This window comes from Falco rusticolus, chromosome 10, assembly GCF_015220075.1.
Source record: "Falco rusticolus isolate bFalRus1 chromosome 10, bFalRus1.pri, whole genome shotgun sequence".
In the NCBI taxonomy this organism is placed as follows: domain Eukaryota; kingdom Metazoa; phylum Chordata; class Aves; order Falconiformes; family Falconidae; genus Falco; species Falco rusticolus.
Window position 1 is genome coordinate 21984158 of NC_051196.1, and position 19501 is coordinate 22003658.

At 57.8% G+C, this 19501-nt stretch overlaps 1 protein-coding gene across 8 annotated transcripts; it reads left to right on the plus strand.

Moving 5' to 3' along the window:
* Positions 1-24: 24 nt before the first annotated feature.
* On the plus strand, positions 25-19133 carry BCL2L1 (BCL2 like 1). 8 transcript variants are annotated; one of them, XM_037403457.1, is made up of 3 exons: positions 25-274; positions 1315-1978; positions 17261-19133. In XM_037403457.1, exons 2-3 carry the CDS (start codon positions 1424-1426, stop codon positions 17396-17398), a joined length of 693 nt encoding a protein of 230 aa, XP_037259354.1. In that variant the 5' UTR covers positions 25-274; positions 1315-1423; the 3' UTR covers positions 17399-19133. The 8 variants fall into 8 exon arrangements, 7 of the variants coding, with proteins under 7 accessions (XP_037259354.1, XP_037259357.1, XP_037259356.1 ...); XM_037403460.1 differs by having other exon boundaries at positions 157-274; positions 1320-1978; XM_037403459.1 differs by lacking the exon at positions 25-274 and adding an exon at positions 486-587.
* The last annotated feature ends 368 nt before the right edge of the window (positions 19134-19501 follow it).

The window sequence follows — 19501 nt, forward strand, 5'->3', positions numbered from 1 at the left end:
CGCCCAGACCACCCCGCGCACGCGCGCCGCTCCCCGCCCAGCCTCGCGCTGCCGTGCGCATGCGCACCGCCCCCTCCTGCCCCCTCCCACCCTACCGCACCCCCCCGGCGCGGCCCAGGAGCACGGCGGCCGCTCGGCGGGCGATGCGGAAGGAGCCCGGGCACTGCTGAGCGGGCCGAGGCCCGGCGGGGCTCCCGGCGACCCCCGGCGTCGCTGCCAGCCGGGCCCGCGGGGCAGGGGCGGGAAAGACCCGGACCCTCCATCGGTCGCTGAGGTGAGGGGCGGAGTGGGGCTAGGCCGTGAGCGACGCGCGGCTCAACCAATGGGAGAGGCAGCTCCCGGGCTCCGCCCCTCCGGGCTCTCCCGCCGGGCGATTGGCTGGCGAGTGAGGGGTGGGCGCCGTCCTCGCGGGCGCCGTGTGGCCCTCGTGCGCGGGCCCCGTGCTGGCCGCTCCGCCCCGCGGGGTACGGTGGCCGCGAGGGGCGGTGCGGTGGCCGGGGGGCAGGCCGCCCCCTGCGGCCCTCCCGCGGCCCGGCGTGCCACCGGCCCGGCCCCACGGCGGCACCGGCTCGCCAAGGCTCGCTCCCGTAAGAACGCAGGGCCGGCCGGCCGGGCGGCGGCAGCCCCGGGCGGGCGGTGCCCGGAGAGCTCGGCCCCGGTGGGGAGCGCTGGCCGGTTTGCAGCCTTTTATCCGCTCGGCTGCCCTCCGTGCACCGGGGAGCGAGGGGCTCCGGGGGACCGGGCTGGGCACGGCTAACCCCCGGGGCTAGGGGGCTGCCCTGCGGTTACCGTCAAACCGGACCCCGCACGGAGCAGCCGTGACCCTTGGGCAACGCCGCCTGACCGCTTCCGCCGGCCGCCGTTGGGCAACGCCGGCGGAGGGGGGCGGGGGGAGCCGGGCCCTTTAACGGGCGGGGCCGGGGCGGGCGGGGGCGGTGCTGCCTCCGCCTCCGCGGCACTCCGGGACTGGCGGAGCGCGGCCGGGCCGGCCTGCAGCTCCAGCAGAACGGGAGCCGCCTCCGCCCCGGCCCGGCCCGCAGCCGCCTGCCAGGCGGTGCCTGCGCCTGGTGAGACCCCGGGGCTGGGGACCAGGGGCTGCTCGGAGCGAGCCTGGGGGCCCCCTGGGGCTCGCCGTTGGCTTCCCGGGAGGGGGTGTTACGGTCGGTTCGCTGTGCGGCTTCAATCCGGTGGTCCCGAGTCTCAGCATAAAGCTGCGGGATGATCTCAGCCTAAGGCTTTGGGTGTATTAACTAGGAGCTGTGGCGTTAACCGTTTCTTTTCCTTTCTCCTTCTCTGGTGTTTGTCTGTGCAAAGGTCAGATGTTTCCATTGGTCCTGAAGAAGAGTGGAGTTGGGACCTGCTAAGTGCTGATCTGCTTGTGCCTCCGGACCATGGACTCATTGAGAGCGTCCCAGGTGTGAAAATGTCCAGCAGTAACCGGGAGTTAGTGATTGACTTTGTTTCCTACAAGCTCTCGCAGAAGGGGTACAGCTGGAGTCAGCTGGAGGAGGAGGATGAGAACAGGACTGACTTTGCAGCAGAGGAGGCCGAGATGGACGGCGTCCTCAATGGGAGCCCCTCTTGGCACCCGCCCGCCAGCCACGTAGTGAATGGAGCTGCCGTGCACCGGAGCAGCCTCGAAGTCCATGAAATCGTTCAAGCAGCCGATGTGAGGCAGGCGCTGAGGGAGGCAGGGGATGAGTTTGAGTTGAGGTACCGGCAGGCTTTCAGCGACCTCACTTCCCAGCTCCACATCACCCCCGGCACAGCGTATCAGAGCTTTGAGCAAGTAGTGAATGAACTCTTCCGCGATGGAGTGAACTGGGGTCGCATCGTGGCTTTCTTCTCCTTCGGAGGAGCCTTGTGTGTGGAGAGCGTTGACAAGGAGATGCGGGTATTGGTGGGACGCATTGTAGCTTGGATGACCACGTACTTGACCGACCACCTAGATCCCTGGATCCAGGAGAATGGCGGATGGGTAAGAACTCCTCTCTGTGGTGGGGATGGCTACCCGTATCCTTCCTAGCTCCAGGCTGACAGTGTTGCCAGTCAAATCAGAGCACAGCTTCCTGCAATGTTTATGCTAGCATATGTCCTAGACTTTGCAGGGAGATAAAGGAGCGCATGGCCTTCCCTTCTGTGCTCTTAAACGCTCTGTCCCAAGAGGGTCAGTCCTCCACAATGACACAACCAGTTTATGCTCAGATGTGTTCTTCTCCACCCCATTTCTTCTCCCTGGATGTTACATAAAAGATGTGTTTTCCGACAGCCTTTGGAAATGTAATGTCATCCAAGCTTGTTCTTCAACCGGGAGCCCTTGCTCTCAGGCATGTTCCTGGTGTCATTTAACAGCAGGGAGTGGAGCTTCCTCCTCTCCAAGCGTGCAGTGCTCTGTTGGGCTGGCCTGTGGTCTGCCAGGGTAACAGCTACTTCTTCATTCTGGAGACAGGACTTTGCTTTCTGCTGTGCTCATGGTGAAGTGAATCCCACAGCAGATCTTGGCGGGGGGGGGGTGGGGCGGGGGGAGCTGCTGGGGCTGCCTGAGCTGGTGCAGTGGGAGCCAAGGTTGAGGTGGGGGCAACCTCAGTGTGCTGGGGAGCTGCTAAACCTGCAGCTGCCTCTTGCTTGGCAGGGAGCAGTGCTCCCAGCTGCCCCAGCAGCAAACCCTGTAAGCTTTCAGTGGTGAGGTATTAACATGAATAAGCATTTCTTCAGGAAGCATTCCTGAAATGCCGGGTCCAGCTCTGCGGTGCTGCCTGGGACTGCCAGTGGGAGGTATATGACCTACAGATGTCTGAGTTTTCTTTTTGCTTCTGCATCTTAGTGATTCCCTGCTGGTGTAACCTTTACTGGTGCCCACTGGAAAGAGTTCATGCTGTCAGACGTTAGCAACTAAACGGTGGGGAACTGCCTTGCTGGTGAGCTAAGGCCTTTTGGCCCTCTTCATATCCTAGTCCATCAGCAAACCCCTGCGTTGCGAGGAGGGGGTGAGAATCTTTCAGCCCAGCGCTGTGCTCTGCACCCTCCTGACAGGAGAGGCACAGGAGCCCTGCAGAGCTCCCCAGCTCCTCGTGCTAGCCCTGCAGTGCTGGGGACCCCAGAGAAGAGGGGGAGCCACTGCACCCAGGAGAAGGGAACGGGTTCACCCAGGGTGCAGGAATTCCAGGAATGCGGCTGCCCTGGGGCACTGCCTGGGTGGGGCTGCTCAGGCAGAGGAGCTTGGTTTCGATTAATAGCCCAGGATCTGCTGGCCATTTCATCAGGATGTATCTGGCCCATTAGCCCTCTCATCCTGCAGATAACCCTGGCCAAATGCTGAGTTCCTTCCCCCTCCCTCTGGCTTTGGCTTTTAAAGCCACAGCTTAGTCTTGGAATTGAGTGATCAAATTGAGGTTTCCAAGCTAGTGTGGCTGTTGCTGTTAGTGACGGATTGGGCTGTATCCTGGAGACCTAGGCGATAATGCAATCTGATTTTTTGTAAATGAACTCTCTGGGGGATTTAGATTAAATCACTGGTGGAAAATCACTGGTCCCTGCTTGTGGGGAATGAAATACCGCCTCCCTATTCCCCACCCCCACCCATCACGATTCAGACTCTTCAATTTTTTTGTGTCTGCCTGTAAATTAATTGTTTGGAGCAAATATTTGTTCAACAGATTGTGGAAGGGTCAGGACTTGTCTCTATCTGGCCCACCCACCAGCTCTTGCTTTGAAGATCACCGTTAGCCATGTTTCCCACCCAGGGGAGCAGCCTTGCCCCTCCTCTTCTAACCTTGAACCCAGCTTCTAATTTCACTGCTCAGACTGCGCCAGTAGCTGAAGGGGACCCAGGCAAGGGTGGTAAAGGCCATAGTGGGGGGATTCACCCCACCAGTCACCAAAAAAAAAGGGGGGGGGGTTGGGCAATGTGGCTGCTGGCGCCTGTTGCAAACCCCAACCAGTGGTTGTTTGACATCTCAGCTGTAACTTTCCTCCGTACTCAGGGTTCACCGTGTCCCTTCTCGGGGGGGGGGCAGCCGGTGCAGCGCAGCAGCAGCACAGGGGCCATAAGAGCTCCTAAGTGCCTTGTGCATGGGGTGTGCGGATGCTTTGCTTCGCTCTCGCGCGACTCCAGCTGCGGGGAGAAAGCTGCTGGCCTGCTGCCAGCTCTCCCTGCAAGAAGAATGCCACCCTGCACTTGCTGTTGTGGAGCAGTCCCTCTCCTGCCACCCTGTTTGCATGGGGAGCCTGTTTGGTGCATCTGAGCTGTTAGAGCCTGTCCCATGCAAACAAAGCTCTCCTGAGAGGTGCAGCAGGCGGGTCCCGGTGAGAGGGATGCAAGTTCTGGCAGGCCTGCTTGGCAGGTGGTGTGTGTTTGGAGCACTGCAGCACTTCTCTTCCTGGAAAGCCCCTCTGAAAGAGGGAAGGAGCGTGGCTCCATCACAAGTGTCGTGCAGCATGGTTGCGTAGGAAGCTCTGTTTCATTTCCCACCAGTGGAACAAAGGCAAGCATAGGATGGCCATGGGGTGCAGGTTGCCTTTGGAGAGGCCTGCTAAGGCTGCTGTGTGCTGGGCTGTAGCAGTTTTCTTGAGAAAACCATTTTTTGAGGTGAGGGAGAAATCGTAAATCTTGCTACGCAACATTAATGTGGGTGTGTTTTGCCACGTTTACTGGCTCAGCCTTGGTTTGCCCTCCTCTCTGCAATCTGGCACTCGGAAAACAAGCAAACAAGAACAACCCGAGGGGTGCATTTAATAACCAGCCAGAAGAGAGCTGCTGCCTCAGTGAGCCATCAAAACCAAAGAGACGGCTTTTCTGGGGCAGTTGCTTTGTCTGGGACCAGATTCCACTAGCTGTGAAATTCAAACAGTGATCCCAGTGGGGACTGGGAGTCATAGGGTGAGAAATTTGGTGAGTGGGAATGCTGGAGGGGGAAGTGTGGGGTGAGTGGGAGAGAGCCTGCCAGGCAGAGATGTATTGACCGTGCTTAATCTGAGAAAGGAAAGTGAACAGTAGTTCCTGCCTGGCTGTGACCCTTCAGTGGATGTCAGCTTTTCCTTTGAGGCTAAATCTATGTTCGGAGTGGGATATAAAGAGGGTGTTCTGTGTGGGCTTGGAAGCAGATCTGTGGACATAGAGGCAAGAGGTTTCCCATTTGCAGGGCATATGGTGGGGACCAGCATGAAAGGGCTCTGTCAGGCCAGGACTGATGCAAACAGCATCTTGGTCACCAGTCTGTGACATCTGAATCCTGACACGCTGGGCTGGGCTGAAGGAGGATGGACTGCTTCCCGTGTTGGCTCTGTGCATCCTGGGGCTCTCAGGCAGCCCTGGCTGCGCAGGGCTTGGTGTGCCGACACGTACATGTTGTGTCACTCTGCAGTGGACTGGAAGCTTGTGGTTCTGTTTGGGGAAAACCCTTAGAAGATGTCAATATAACAAACTCATTTTCTATCTTTGTGATTTTTTTCCTAAATGATAGGAAATGAGACAGCCTGTGTCATATGACAGAGTGCAGCTGGGATTTTGTAGTGTGCTCTTGCTCCAACCTTCTCAATGGTTTCAGGTTGAGAGCTAGACTTCACTTCTCAGCTCTTCTGAAATGCTTTCTAGCCTTGTGCCGTTGCCCAGCTGTCCCACACAAGCCTTCACTGTGACTACCACATTATCTAGCTGATCCCGGGTGCCCCAGGATCCTCAGACCTTCTGGGTCCAAGCTTTTTGGGCAGCGTGAGGTAAGAGCAAGTTAGAGTTCTGCTGCTGTTGTACCCTGAGACGTGGAGAGGAGCACCATGCGAGGTGCGCATGGCGCGCATAGAAGAGGCGCAGATGCGTGTTGTGCTGTTTGGGGAACGCAGCTCCCTCTGGGGTGAGCACTGTTTGCCCAAGCTCTGCCATTCTGAGCATTAACATGTGGGGTTTCAGGGATGCCCTGGTGCTGCTAATCCCGTCTGAGATCACAGCCATCAGTTTCGCTTGCTGGCCAACACGCAGCAGAGCTGGCTGTAGGGGGTGGCTGTGGATAGCCAAGGCTGCGATTTGCTGTCTTAGAGATGAATCCCAACGAGTGGTCTGCAAAGCTTAGCTGGGCTACAGCTTTCCACTCTGTCCTCTGTAATTATTTTACAATCTGGATCACTTGCCCCCATTGTCATCACCTGCTTGGGATGGAAAAAATACTCTCCTGCTAGCTGAGTCCCCTTGTGTCCCTTCACAGTCCTGGACGTTCCTCTCCAACTATGGGAACTGCCGGTCACTGCCGGCAGGGCCTTGGCTCAGGCTGTCCTGCCTGGCACGGCCGTCCCAGGTAGCTGTATCCCTGCTGGCAGCTGGAGATCGGGCTCATGGTGCAGATCCCTGACAGCTTCTCGCCCTGCCTGCAACCTGGGAGGCTTTTCTGCAGTGCTCTCCAGGAAATGCCATTGGAATGACTTCCACTGCAGCTTCCTGCCCGGCCCGCAGCAGCATTCCTGCCGCTAGACCCAGAACGATGCAGAGGCGAGTTTTTAGAGCTTTGCTCTTCGCCCCTTTTACTCGGTTCTCCTTCTTTGGGGCCCTGCCTGTTTTCCTCGCTGCCTCTCGGTACACGGTGCAGTTTGGTTACGTTCCTTAGATCTGTGATTAGAGCAGGCGCCTGGAAGGCAGAGGTCCTGCCCATGGCTGGCTGTGGCTGAGAGCAGCCCACTTAACCCCGTGGTCTTTCAGCAAAAGGGATAGCGTTTCCTGCCCTCCCAGGGGAGCCACTGGGAACTCAGATTTGTAAAGCACTCTGAGGTTCTTTAATCCGAAGAATCGAGTGCTATTTAGAAAAAAGACCTGTGAAATAATTTAAAAAGTGTTTTCTTGCTGCTCTGTGTTCACAACTCTTCTAGGTAATGTCAGTCTTCCTGATCATCCTGCTGTTCCTCTGAAACCCAAACTAGGTCCCCCTGCACACTGCCCGGGGTCCCTCCCCATTTCAGCAGTAATGGGGTGTCCCACTGCAGCAGAAGAGATGGGAGGGAGCACCATGCTCTCTTTTCCCCTGTGGAAGATGCCGTTTTCTGTACGCCTCTGGGGTGCTGCACCTGATTTCTGTGGAGCTCCTGTACAATCTGTGTATGTGGTGTACCCCCAGGAGCAGCAATACACCTGTGGCCTACACCGCATACAGGCTGAACGGCGGGGCGATGCTTTGAGGCCTTTGCTTAGGCTTCTCTCCTTTGATTTTTACCAAGCTGCTGATGGCTGTAAGCACAGTCCCATCTTGACGTTACAAGGCGTATTTCTCTAGCAGCTCTTTCCTCACTAGCTGTAAAGCCAGAGTATTCCCAGAAGGAGCTGGGGGAAGGGTTGGATATCAGTTGTGGGAGTGTTGCAGACTTGCTGAACCAGGAGGCGAGGGATTAATGGGGGCAGCTGCTCTCTCCCCTTTGGTGACCCCCATAGCAGTTGGGATGTTGACCTACCCGCTGTCTGATTCAGTGTGAAGGTAAGCTCTGCAGGGTGGCTCTGCCTTTGGGTGGCAGGAAAGCAGCGATGTTCTCCTCCTCCCTCCCAAGAGGGATGTTACCCTTAAAATGTTGTTGTTCTGAGCAACTAAAGATTAACGTAGATAATGGAGGCATGAAAGGGAAGCGGTGTGCCTCTGTGCCAGGGCTCTCCTTGGTTTGCTGCCCTGGCCTTGAACAGGGAAACTGTTCCTCCTCCCTGCTGTTCACCTGGAAGGATGTGCAGAGGGGTGTTTGGTGCCAGATCTCTCTGAAGTCCTGCTCCTGATTGTCCTTGGAATGCCAAGGGATTAAGTTAGGGGATGTGCTTTCTGGAGGCACCCAAAAGCAGTGTGCCCGTGGGTGCACCGGCACAGCTTCAGGGTGTGGGTTGGCCCTGGCCACGTTCAGGTGGGGAGAAGGGTTACTCTTTGCCACGGAAGCAGAACAGCCCAGCAGAGCGAGGGTGCAGAGGACTGCTGAGAGGCAGAGCCGTTAGCAGATGGCTCCAGCTGGGCTTACCGGGGAGCAGGTGTGGGTTTCGGGAGGCAGCCTTTTAAGAGAGATGTCAGTTTTGAACCCAGGAGGCTCGAGGGGCTGAGCCGTGGCTGCCACGACTTGCATGCTGGGGAGCTGTGACCTAGTTGTGCTATAGAAATGCTCGGTTTATTTTTTATTTTTAGGTATTTTGCTTATTTTATCCTCATGTTTAATTTAGTTAGCAAAAGAATCTGAGGGTTGAGCAGTGCTGGGAAGGACTGCCTGCAGGCGGGAACGCCCGCTGCAGCTCCTTCGTGCAGCTAGCATCTCTCCAGCCGCCCGTGTCTTCTCTCGGACACGTGCTCACGTGTACCAGCCCAGTGCTGTCTCTCAGGATCTCTTTAATGGGAAACCCAGTGCACTCAGCACTGCTGCCTGCCTCCAGGGTAGCGAGGGAAGGAGGAGCGGGATTCGGAGCATTAACCAGAGAGGCTCCCGTGGCCATGGGGACCGTTTGAACATTGTGCTGTAACCGGTCTGCCTTCCCTTTGCTACTGGGAGCAGGGTGAGCGTGGTGTTTCAGGAGGTTTTGGGCTGGTAACTCTCTCAACCACTGCTTGCCCCTGCATTTACACAGCGTGCCCAAGGAAGGGTAATGGGCTGTATCTGTGAGGAGGGAAGTTTCAGGGGTCTGTGCAATTCCCTTGGGGAGAGCTGCTTGAATTTATTGCATTATCCTCCTTCCTGCTCAAGCTTGTGTTTCAGCTGTGTCTGCAGACATAGCTTCTGATTTAAGTAGATCCAATTAGTAGCTAGCTTCTGGCACCAGTATCCTGCCCAGGGAGATGGGCCCTGGAGATGAGAAGCCTCCAGTGGGAGCAAGGCTGGGCTCAGCCTTTCTGCCCCTGCTCCTGATCTAGGATGGACCTGGAGCTCCCAGCTCGCAGCCCTGAGCATGGGGGGAAACCGAGGCAGGTGTCCTCTGCTCCGTGCTCCACCTGGCCAAGAACAAAGAGCAGGCAGGTTCTCCCTGCCAGTACTGCTGCCAGCCAGGTGCTCTTAAGACTGAAATCAAATACTCCAAAACGTGACAGCTTAGCAGCAGGCAGGGCTTGGAGCAGGAGCAGGAGCTGCTCATGCCGGGAGGTGTGCGAGGGGCCAACGGGCGGAGCTGTGCAGGGACCTGTCTTTTGGGGGTAGGCCTGTACGCCTGAGGGGAGCAAGCTGCTGGAGCTGGCTGCTTCCCAAAGGAGTATAGAAGGGTTTTCTTCTCTGCTGGAGGGTGAAGGGCTCTTTGGGAAGCTCAGAGAAGAGGCTGAGGCTGGCACGGACCTGGCGTGGTTTGAATACAGCTAGCACCACGCTCAGGTGGAGCAGGACAGCTCTCAGCTTCATTAGTTCTCCAAATTATGCTAGTCCCGTTTGCACATCTGTCTGTTTTCTGCCTTCATTGAAGCTGGGGACGCTACAAGCATTGTGTAGGGAGCACGGCTGGTGGCAGTACGAGACATTACTCTGTGTGTGTAAATTGTAGTGAGCTGGCTCAGGGTTTGGGCTGGAATGTGGGAGTTGGGCGTGTGTGTGGCCCTGGGTAGTGTCTGGGTGACATATGACTTATGTATGGAGAAAATGAGGTGTTGCTACCTGTAAATCAGCCTTCACAGCAGTGTTGCAAGTGCTTCCATCCTGTTATGGTATGGCTCACCAGTGTATTAAACTTGCTGGAGCTAATATCTTTTATTAGAGCAACTGACCTCATTTAAAAGCTTCCAGTGCACCAGCCAGTGATTATTTCATGCAACAACACGTATGGAGGAGCCCAGGGCAGAGCACAAAGTCTCCTTCTCGTGCTGCACCATTCTCTCCCACATTTGCTACATCAGCTGCCTACTCTGCTTCCTGCCCTCAAGTCAGCAAGGATTTTGCTAAAAAGGACTTTGCGGCCTGAATCATTTGATATTTCATGTGGACTAACAGGAAGTGAAAACAGAATGAGCACATCTTCCTCCTCTTCCTGTACCTCCACCCTTTCCCCTTTTTCATTCAAGTGGCTTGTAAGAATTACAGCAGCCTTGTGGAGTTCTGGGGCTGAAGTGGGAAGTGGTGAGGCTTGGCCAGTGCTCCTCCGGGATGCTGGAGGATGAGTGGCTTGAGGTGGGAGAACCAGGCGGCTCTTCCCTGGGACCCGTCTCCCCAGGAACCATCCGTGCACCCAGCCTCACTCCCTCATGCTCTGGTAATGCTGCTGTTCCCTGCAGGGTGGGTTTGGGGTAGGGGCTGTGGTGCAGCTGAGGGCTGGGGAGAGCTGTCGGCATTGCACGACTCAGCCCTTGGATAGGAGGGAACGTGGCTCCGCAGCTGGGCACACGTGAGCAAGGCACGTCCCCTCGGCGCAGGTTTCCCCACAGTTACACAAGGGCATGATTGCACAGGAGCTGTGACGTCTGGGAAGAGCAACGACAAGGTGAAAACTGAGCTTCGTTCCCTGGGTGCAGGTGACCCTGTCGAGATGCTTGTCTGGTGCAGCAAGCTGGCTGTGGCACTCGGGCTCCCAGCACCACGGGCAGCAGATAACCATGAAATTAAAGCAGGAGCCTTCCCCTGCCCCCCCGAGCGTGCCCCTCACACAAAGGCAGGCAGGCTGCTCTGCCTGCTGGGGCTCAGACACCATCTGTCCGGTGGGGAGAAGCATCAGAGAGACCGTCTTTCCTCGGACTATTCCACTTAATGCCCTTTGGAAAACAATCCCATTCCCAGCAGGTGCTAATCTCTTGAGTGGATCCGGCTCAGCCAATGTGTTCTTCGCTGTGCCTTTGTACCAGAGCCTTGTCGCCTGCCAGCCGTCCCACTGCTGAGCACGCCCGGTGCTGGCCGGGCCTTCAGCACCTTTGGGAGCCCTCAGCCCGGTTCGTTCTGGGAGAAACGCTGATGAAAGATGGATGCAAGTGGATTAGTCATTCGCACAGTCTCCAGCTTTAATACAGATGGATGTTTCAGCACATTTCTGGAGCGAAGAGCGCAATTCCCTGCTCTCCATCTCGTGCTGTGCACAGCAGTCTCCCGGGGCAGGGATGGGGGTTACAGCTGTCACCATAGCCCCTTTCATGTATTTGGAAAATGCTGAAATCGTACTGAATGGTGTGGGGTTATTGCAGGTTCCCTGGAGATGGTGATGAAACCAGTTTGACAGGAGGCTGCCGCGGTGAGGATTAGGGCTGGAATGTGCTAGTGAGGGTTTGTTTCTGGTTAGAAAAGGTCTGGCTCTGGCCCTCAACTGGGCTGAAGCCCTGCAGGTGTGTTGGGCTTCAGGCTTCGGCCCCAAGGACAGCCTCCCTATGGGGACTGCAGGCTGCACCCCACTGCTTCTTGGCTTGGTCTGTGCCTAGGCCAGCCCGGAGGAGAGAGAGGCAGGGATGTGCTTATTTAATTAACCCTTTTGAGCTTATGGCTGCATCCCTCAGAGTCACAGATTCCTCTGAATGCAGAGCCCTGGAGCTTGGGCAAGGGCAGCACCACAGTGCCGACAGCACCCAAGTGCCTGTTCCCAGGGCGGGAGATGCCGTAGAGGCAGTGGAGTGGGTGGCATTCCCGGCCATTGTCATGGAGATCAGCAGCTGCTTCCCTGAAGGTCACCATTTGCATAACAGTTAGAGCGGGGTCTGGAGTATTTGCACCTGCGAGTGTGCTGTCCCCAGAGCCCCTTCGCCTCCCCGTGTCCCCTGAGCCCTTCCCACCCCATTCCGAGCCTGCCTAGGGTGGCTGACAGGGACCAGCGAAGTGAAACGGGATCCGGAGAAGCTCCAAGCTCTGCCTTGGGTGGCAGGTTTCCTTGGCATGCTCCCGAGTTGGGTGCTCACGTTGGCCTCCAGTCCCAATGTTGCAGGCAGTGGTGTGTGACTGGTGCAGGCATGCTCGGTGTCCGTGCTGCCCTGCTTTCGGGCCTGGGATTCTGACAGGGCTGGGGGTGGTGGGGGCCACACATGGATGCGATGTCTGGGGGAGCAGGTTGGAGGGAAAACCTCCAGGATGTCTCTTCCACTTCCATAGTGCGTAAAGACCCACCAAGCTGTGTTTACAGGATCCTAGTGCAGCCTTTGGGGATACCTACATTTTCTTCTTTTCTGAGGGATCTCAGCTGCCTTTTTCCCACTGTGCTTCAGTTCCAGGTTCGCATATGCCAGTCCCATGCAGTGAGCTGGCAGCCCAAAGGGGCTCTGGGAGCAGGTTGCTGTCGATGCAGGGCTTTGTTGTGGTCTGTGCTGAGCTGCTGCCTTTCTTGTTTCCATGCTTGTCTCGCTGCTCAGCACAAAACTGTTCCCAGCATCTCATTAACAAATGTCAGGTCATCCAGATGACTCCACTCCTGGCCAGCGATTGGCGTTAGACCTCTTAGCAGTAACACAGCTGTACTTACAGCAAAGGTATAACAGAAACAGCCTTGTTTTCAAGTGAAACATTGCCTCATGACAAGAATGCCTGGACTGGGAGTCAGATGCTGTGGTTCAGGCTGCTGACTTCTATGCAACTCTAGGGAAAGCACATAACCTCTCCGCACTTCTGTGGATCTGTCTGGGAACAATGCTGACTTAGCCCACAGGAGGGTTTGGAGAATCAACTAAGTTTTAATAAAACACATTAAGATCCTTGGGTGGGAAAGGCTTTTGTGTATGCTGAGCTGGTTGCTGTGGGTGTCTGTCACGAAGACAGGCTGGCTGGGTATCTGGGCCGTGGGGAAGCTCTATAGTTCTTGCTGGAGGTCTGACTTCATCACGTAGACTCCAACAAGTACCACTGGTTCACTGTAAATAGTCCCAGAAGAGCCTGGCTCTTCTCTGCTGATTTTCAGAGCTCTGTGCTGGTGTCTCAATGACTTCCATACCCTTTACCTCCCTGTGCAAGGGAGGCTTTGAGCACCCAGACTCAGCCCTCCCCAGCAGCCAGAACCCTCCCTTCCCTGCTCTGCCCCTGGCTAACAAGAGACCAGGTGGGGATTCACTGCCCGCATCTACTTCCTTCACCTGCCCTCATGGGCCAGTGTCACTGAATCCTCTTTCCCCAAGTGTTGGGTCTTATTTTGAAAGAGGAACCCGGCCTGCCCCGCTCGATCTGAATGGGATCTAGCAACTGATCCCCCTCCCGCTCGTCCGGGGAAGCTGCTCCAGCAGGGCTATGAATGAAACCCACTGAACCTCTGGGGGTGGGAAGAGGCTGAAACTTCGGGTCTTCCCCTTCCCGTTTCCAGGCCAGGATGTGAATGCTGTCTCAGCCAGACTGTGCTTGATTATTCTGCTGTCCGAGACAGAGCACTTTGGGACGGACATACTTCTCTTTTTCTCTCTACCCCGGTGTCACATATTGTCACTGTGCAGTGTTTAAATGGCTGCTGCATTCCTCCCCCCCTGCCCCCGCAGCCGTCCCTGGCGGTGGGTTGCAGTTTGGAGCACTGCAGGTGTCTCAGGAGCCTTTGGCACTGCAGAACCTCCCTGCCCCAGCTCTGTGGGGTGGTGAACACTGGTGGAGTCTGGATCTCCTCCTGATCCTCCGTCTCCTGCAAGCAGCACCTTCAACTGCAGGGAAGCCCCCCCGCCCTCCCCCAGCAAGTGCTGGTTTAGGCTCCAGCCAAAAAAAGTCATGTCCTTCCCCAGCACTGGGGGAGGAGAGGCAAAGCCACGGGATTGCCTTTTGCGTAGGCATAATGTCTCACTGCTTCCTCATGGCCTGCCCCCAAGAGCATCCTCCTCTTGGACGTGTCTGTCACCCGGGGTGGGGAAGGGGATGTGACGGGTGTTCAGTGGTGGAACAGCCTGTCCTCTCTGGGGTGGAAGAGGCCCACGGGCATGCAGAGAGGGCTGTTGAGACATTGACGTGCTGTTGCTACCATAGTCCTTGTGAACAACTCAGGAATTCCAAATATTTCCTCTCAGATAAAGGTGACTGGGGGAGGCCAGAAATATCTGGACGTGTCTGGGCAAGCCTCAGATCCCAAACACCAGGCCGGAGAGGTCAGAATTGGTACTGGGAGTGCTGGGCTTCAGGTGCAGAGCGGCCGAGGCCCAGGGCTGTGTGGGAACTGAGCAAGCTGCCTTTCCCTAACCTTCATCCCACCCCCAAGATGGGGAGGGAGGATGCTCCTGCCTGTTTTCCCACTCCCCCTGGTCTGGGATTGCTATTCCCAGGGGACACATCTGGAATCGCAGTTGTGCAGGGGCTGAGCTATCGCAGCTTCTGGCGATGGTTTCCCCAAGGAAGTGCAAAGCGCTTTCCTCCCGAGTCCCCTGCGGCCCCCAGCTGCGTCTCCAGCAGCTGCTGCTCTGTTCCCGGGGGAAGGACAGGGGAACAGAGGGGCTCGTGTCCCCTCCCTGTCCGCACAGGACTCTTGTCGTGCTCCTCTCCGTCTGTAGCACCCGATAGCTCTTCATTCACCGAATGCTATTTATCTCTTGTTCAGCAAACACTTCCTTTTCTTAGAAGTAAGGGCTTCAAAACATGCTTCTTGGAACTGCCTTTCCCCAAGCTCGAGAAGGCAGCGGGGAGGCTCAGCCGCGGGGAGGCTCAGCTGCCAGCCCTCCCCAGCTCCTGCCCTGGATGTGGGGGCCCTCTCCTGGTCTGCCCCACTGCTGGCCCTATGGAGAGGCTGAGTGACTGCACAACCCCTTCTGCCTCTGCAGCCTTCCTTGGGACAGTGGAGACATCCTCTCCCGCGGGTCAGGAGGAGCCTGCAGAGATGCATGGGGCTCTCGGTGGAGCAGGCTTTACTGAATCCCCAAGCAAAGTGGCTTTTTCTGGGCAATACCTCACGAGGGCACAGCATCCTTCCTCCCACTGAGAGCTCCTGCAGCGTTGGGTGCTGTGAGTGTGTGGTGGGGACATGTGTCCGAGGGAAGGACCTTCCCCAGGGGCGAGGGCCCTGGTACAGAGAGATGTTGTAGGGGTGGTGGAGGCACTCCACAGCTGGTGGTTTTGGATGTGCCTGTGCCTTCTGACCCAGTTGCCCAGAGCCCTCCATCCCCGCCAGCCTGCTCTTGGTTTACTGCCACTTGCTGTGCTCTGTCACCACTCCACTGCTTGTCACCACCTATCAGCAGAGGGATTTCCTGTGCCGTAATTAAAAATATCCCCTCCTTGGGCCTGGATTCTCCTCCCATCCCTCTCCTGCAGCACATCACTGGCCGTTCCCATGACCATCACCCTGGGTGAGCGGCTGGGCAGAGGGGCTGGCAGCAGGCAGCAGCCCTCACCTTTCTGCCTGGATGGTACCTGCGTGTGAGCCACCATCCTGCCCGTTCCTGCGGGGCTGGGATGCAATACAACACCTCCACAGAGCCTGCGCCAGCTGGCAGGCCTGGTGGGAAGCGAGCTGCCTTCTGCTGCTCTGCGTAGGTGGCAGGAGTCACGGGGACAGTTGTAACATCCCTGAAGAGGACTCTGAGTGAGGTGGCAGCAGTGACGTGCCCCAGGGTGAGTTAGCAAAGTCCCTGTTGTCCCAGCATGCTTCCCCCAGGTCTGCTGTTATCTCCTCACAGTCAAGGGGTGTGAAAGGCAGCCAGAGGATTTGCAAAACGCTGAAGATGGTGTTTGGTGGAAGGCAGATAAGAGTTTTGGTGGGACAAAGGCTCACCTGGGTGGTACCTGATCCCCCGTGGAGGGGAGGCCTGTGGCTGTGTGTGTGAATATCTGTTGCACGCCTTGCGGTGAAAAACTGCATGTGAGCTTGATCATGTGTATGTGGCAAGGTCAGGACATACCTTGCAAGCTGTGACCACGCTGCAGCTGTTTTGGGGGCGCCAGGGGGCCAGCACGACATTTCTATGAGTGATGGAGAGGCACCTGCCTAAAGAGCCTCTTGATCCCAGCCATGATTGGGCACCAAACACCCACAGGTCCTGTGGCAGCGGTTGCAGCTTGTTGGAGGCTGTGGGCAGGTGTGGGAGGCAGCTTTCAGGCAGAGCTGCCAGACCTAGGCAGGCAGGGATGCTGCCCCTGCCTCCAGGGAGGCCATGGTAAGGCGTGATACAAGCACAGCGTCAGCTGGGCTTATCTCTGCTTTCCCAGGACAGCCGGGTTACTGGAACTGCGTTCACTTATCAGGGAACAGGGGACCTTGCCGGGAAGATGGGCTTAAGATGTGACAGCATTGAGTCCCTGCTGACGCCGAGCTGCCCAGCACTCCGAGCTGCTGGCAATCCTGGAGCTTGCAGCTCCAGCTCCCTCTAGCCTCGGTGCCTCTGCTCGGCCCTGATAAACCTGGGAGCTCCTGCGGTGTGAAGTTGCCTGCTTCATGTACACTGCCCGTGGCCCCCTCCTTCCCTGTGGGGTGGGTGGCCCAAGGACCTGAGCAACTATCCTCGCGGTGGTCTGAGGTCCCCGGGCACCCAGGGGAGCAGGAAGGGTGGTGGCATGCCGTGGGGTTGCTGCGTGGACCGGGGTAGGCATGCTCTCTGAGCCTGTTTTCAGGAGCAGTTCAGCTCTGGTGGTCTCTGCCTGCCCTCCTGTCTGCCCCATGGCCATGGCCATCTGTCCCCAGCCTTGTCACACACCTCCCTCAGAGGGAGAGGGGCAGTGGCCAACTGCTGCGCAGTGGCTCTGTTGAAATCTGCCCCACTCTTGCTGTTGCTGGAGATGAAGGACTGGAGGCGGCCGGCTTGGACGAGCCAGGCCGGAGTGACTGCATTCCTGGCCGGGCCCTGTGCTTCGCCTGCTCTCTCGAAGCCAGGGGAAGGCAGGAGTTTTGCGACCCAGAGCGTCTGCCTTTGCCACAGGGATTCATGAAACACAGATCGTGCCGCATAGTAACCCGCGATGGCCAGGACATGGGAGTGCTTGTCTTGCCGGGATGCGACAATGCGGAGAGGGAGGTGGGAGGCTCCACTTTGGACACAAAAGTGGTGGGGCCATGCATGGTGTGGCCTCCTGCCGCAGCCATGGGCACCCACCCTGCTGCTGCTCCCCCAGGCCTCGGCCCTGGAATACAGCCCAGCGTTTTCCTGCTGCAATGATTTCTATCACACTTCAATGCTAATTTTAGAGAGGCTAGAGCACGTGATGCATCTCCTGCCCTGCCCGCGTGGTGTTCTCCTTGCAAATCCTTTCTGGCATCCACTTCTCTCATGACTGGTCCTGTGCTTTCCCCGTTGCCCTCTGTGTGTGATTCAGAGCAAGGAAGCACAAGGCATCTGTCATCCGCCTGGTCCCCACCACCGCTTTCCTGCCAGCAGGACCTCAGCAGCCTTCCTGCCCCTTCCCGGGGAGGAGGAAGGAACCCCAGAAAGCAGCAGGGATGATCGCTGCGCTTCACTCCACCCCTCTGCTCACTGCTCCTCTCTTCCCACAGGAGCGGTTTGTGGACCTCTACGGGAACAATGCTGCTGCCGAGGTGAGGAAGGGCCAGGAGACCTTCAACAAATGGCTCCTGACCGGGGCGACGGTGGCAGGAGTGCTTCTGCTGGGATCCCTGCTGAGCCGCAAGTGACCCACCGCCGAGTCCCCCAATCGCCAGGACGGCTGCGCCTTCACTGTCACATCCACTACACTCCGCTCCCGAGCACCGTCACCGGCGCAGGGGGGCAGCCCCTCCACCTCCTGGGCAAGCGCCCTGCTCCACGGAGCTTTCTCCCTTGTGCCGCCAGCTCCTTTTATTGTAGCCCGTCTTATTTACCGTTCCGTTGTGTTTTAAAGGCGCTGAGACCAATGCAGCACTTCAGCCAACAGCTCCTAGCACTGGGGAGATCCAGGCAGCCGGGGGGAGTACTGGCTAGAAGGTGTCCCAGCCCTGCAGGGTCCTTTAGATCACTTTGAAGAGAATAAACAGACTTATTTTTGCATGTGTGAGTGCGTGCGTGTGTGTAGATGTGTCACTAATATAAGGTTCCCCAGCCAGAGCAAGGGTCCAGGCTCCGTGCCCCTGTCTCCGGCATGCTCAGGCCCCGGGAAGAGGTAGGCTGCCAAATGGGATGGAGCTTCCCTGCCGCATCCCTATCCCATCCCTGCTTCCCCCAGGCAGAGCTCGTCCCTGTGGTGGGGAGGGAGCTGGGAGGAAGAGGCAGAGGCTGGGGCAACAAGCTCTGCCCTTGCATCAGCCCCCCAGCCCCTTTCTCCCCAGACATCTGCTGCTGGGAGCTGGGGCGGGTCTTGGGTGAGGATGGTGTGCCAGGCCCAGGGCTGTGCCCCCTTGGAAGGGATCCTCCTCCTCTTCCTCCTCCTCCCTCTGAATGTAGATTGCTGTGGTGTAGTGCACAGCTCTCCCGATGCCTGCTCCTCCGGGCTGGCAAAGGAGGGAGGCAGGTGAGGAGGGGGAGAGCGCTTTCCCTGGCCCCCATCCCAGCACAAAGGCCTCTGCAGAGAGCTGGGGCTGTGGCACCCAGCAGGTGCAGGAATACAGAGCCGGGGGGGTGTGGAAGAGGCAGGGGGGAGCGAAGCTCCTGCTCTTCATGGGGGTGGCAGCAGGGGAAGGCCAGAACCCTGGGAGCAGCCCCACCACAACCGATCCATGGGGCCAGTGGGGGAGCAAGCCCAGGGGAGGTGGGAACGAGGGCTGGCACCAGCTGAGAGCCACCCCGGCCATGGGAAGCCTCTTAGGGGTCAGCGGGAGCCACTGGCCTCTCCTGTACTGCCCCGGTTGCTGCCGGTCCCCATAGCGCAGGCAGATCCCTGTCCCCGTGGTGTGGCTGTGGTGGTGTGGCTGTGACGGGTGCATGCAGTGGCAGAGGTGCCTGGCTTCCCCCACCCCCCCTACCCCGTGCTGCTCCTGCTGCCATCGGGGCAGGGGAACCTCCGGGCTTTGAGCTGAAATTAGCTTCAAAAATAATCCCTCGTCCTTCGGAGACCACCACCGGCAGACCCAGCTGTCCACGCGGGCTTGTCTGTGTACATACCGCCCGCGCTCTGCTGTACATATCCGAGTAGTTTTTAATTCATTTGTGAATACTCTTAATGCTATTTTTGTTATCTTGTCTGTCCGTATTTATGTGTGGGGCCGTGCTCCCTGCAGAGGCCAAGGTGGGTTGGAGGCAGGGCGGAGAACCAGAGGCTCCAAGGGGTCCCGCTTGGCCGCTGAGCACGGACTCACGCTCCCCGTGTAGGATCCAACCCCGGTGCCGTTGGCGCTGGGAGCGGATCCTACATGGGGAGCGCGAGGATTAGCATTAGCCCGTTGAACGCTTCGGTTTGCAGGTGGAGGTGAGTCCACTAATAAACTCGTCATTGGAGCTGCTGCTGGTGCTGTGGTCTTTGCGAACGCTGGGGGTCTTGGGGATTCAGGTGGCTTTGGGCAGGAGCTGCCCTCAGCGGGGTGGATCAGGGGGGCGGCTCCTCTCCCAGCCTGGGGGAGGGTTGGGGTCTCTAAGACATGGGGCGGGGGGGGGGGGGGGGGCTGGGTGTCGCTGTTGTCCCAAGGGGATGGTGCTGGGCAGGGTGGGGATGGTGCTGGGCAGGGTTGGCATGGCAGGCACTGCCTGCTTGAGCACGGTGCTGCCTGTCTCCATCACGGGCAGCATCAGGGCGGAACCCTGCCCATCCCTTCTATGATCCTGGAGATCTTTTCCAACTGACCAAGGATTCCGTGATTCTCTACTCA

Excerpts from the sequence above, each read along its gene's own strand:
- BCL2L1 (XM_037403457.1), top strand. The coding sequence starts at position 1,424 with ATGTCCAGCAGTAACCGGGAGTTAGTGATTGACTTTGTTTCCTACAAG. Across the intron at positions 1,979-17,260 it reads TCCAGGAGAATGGCGGATGG|GAGCGGTTTGTGGACCTCTA; the intron begins GTAAGAACTCCT and ends CTCTTCCCACAG.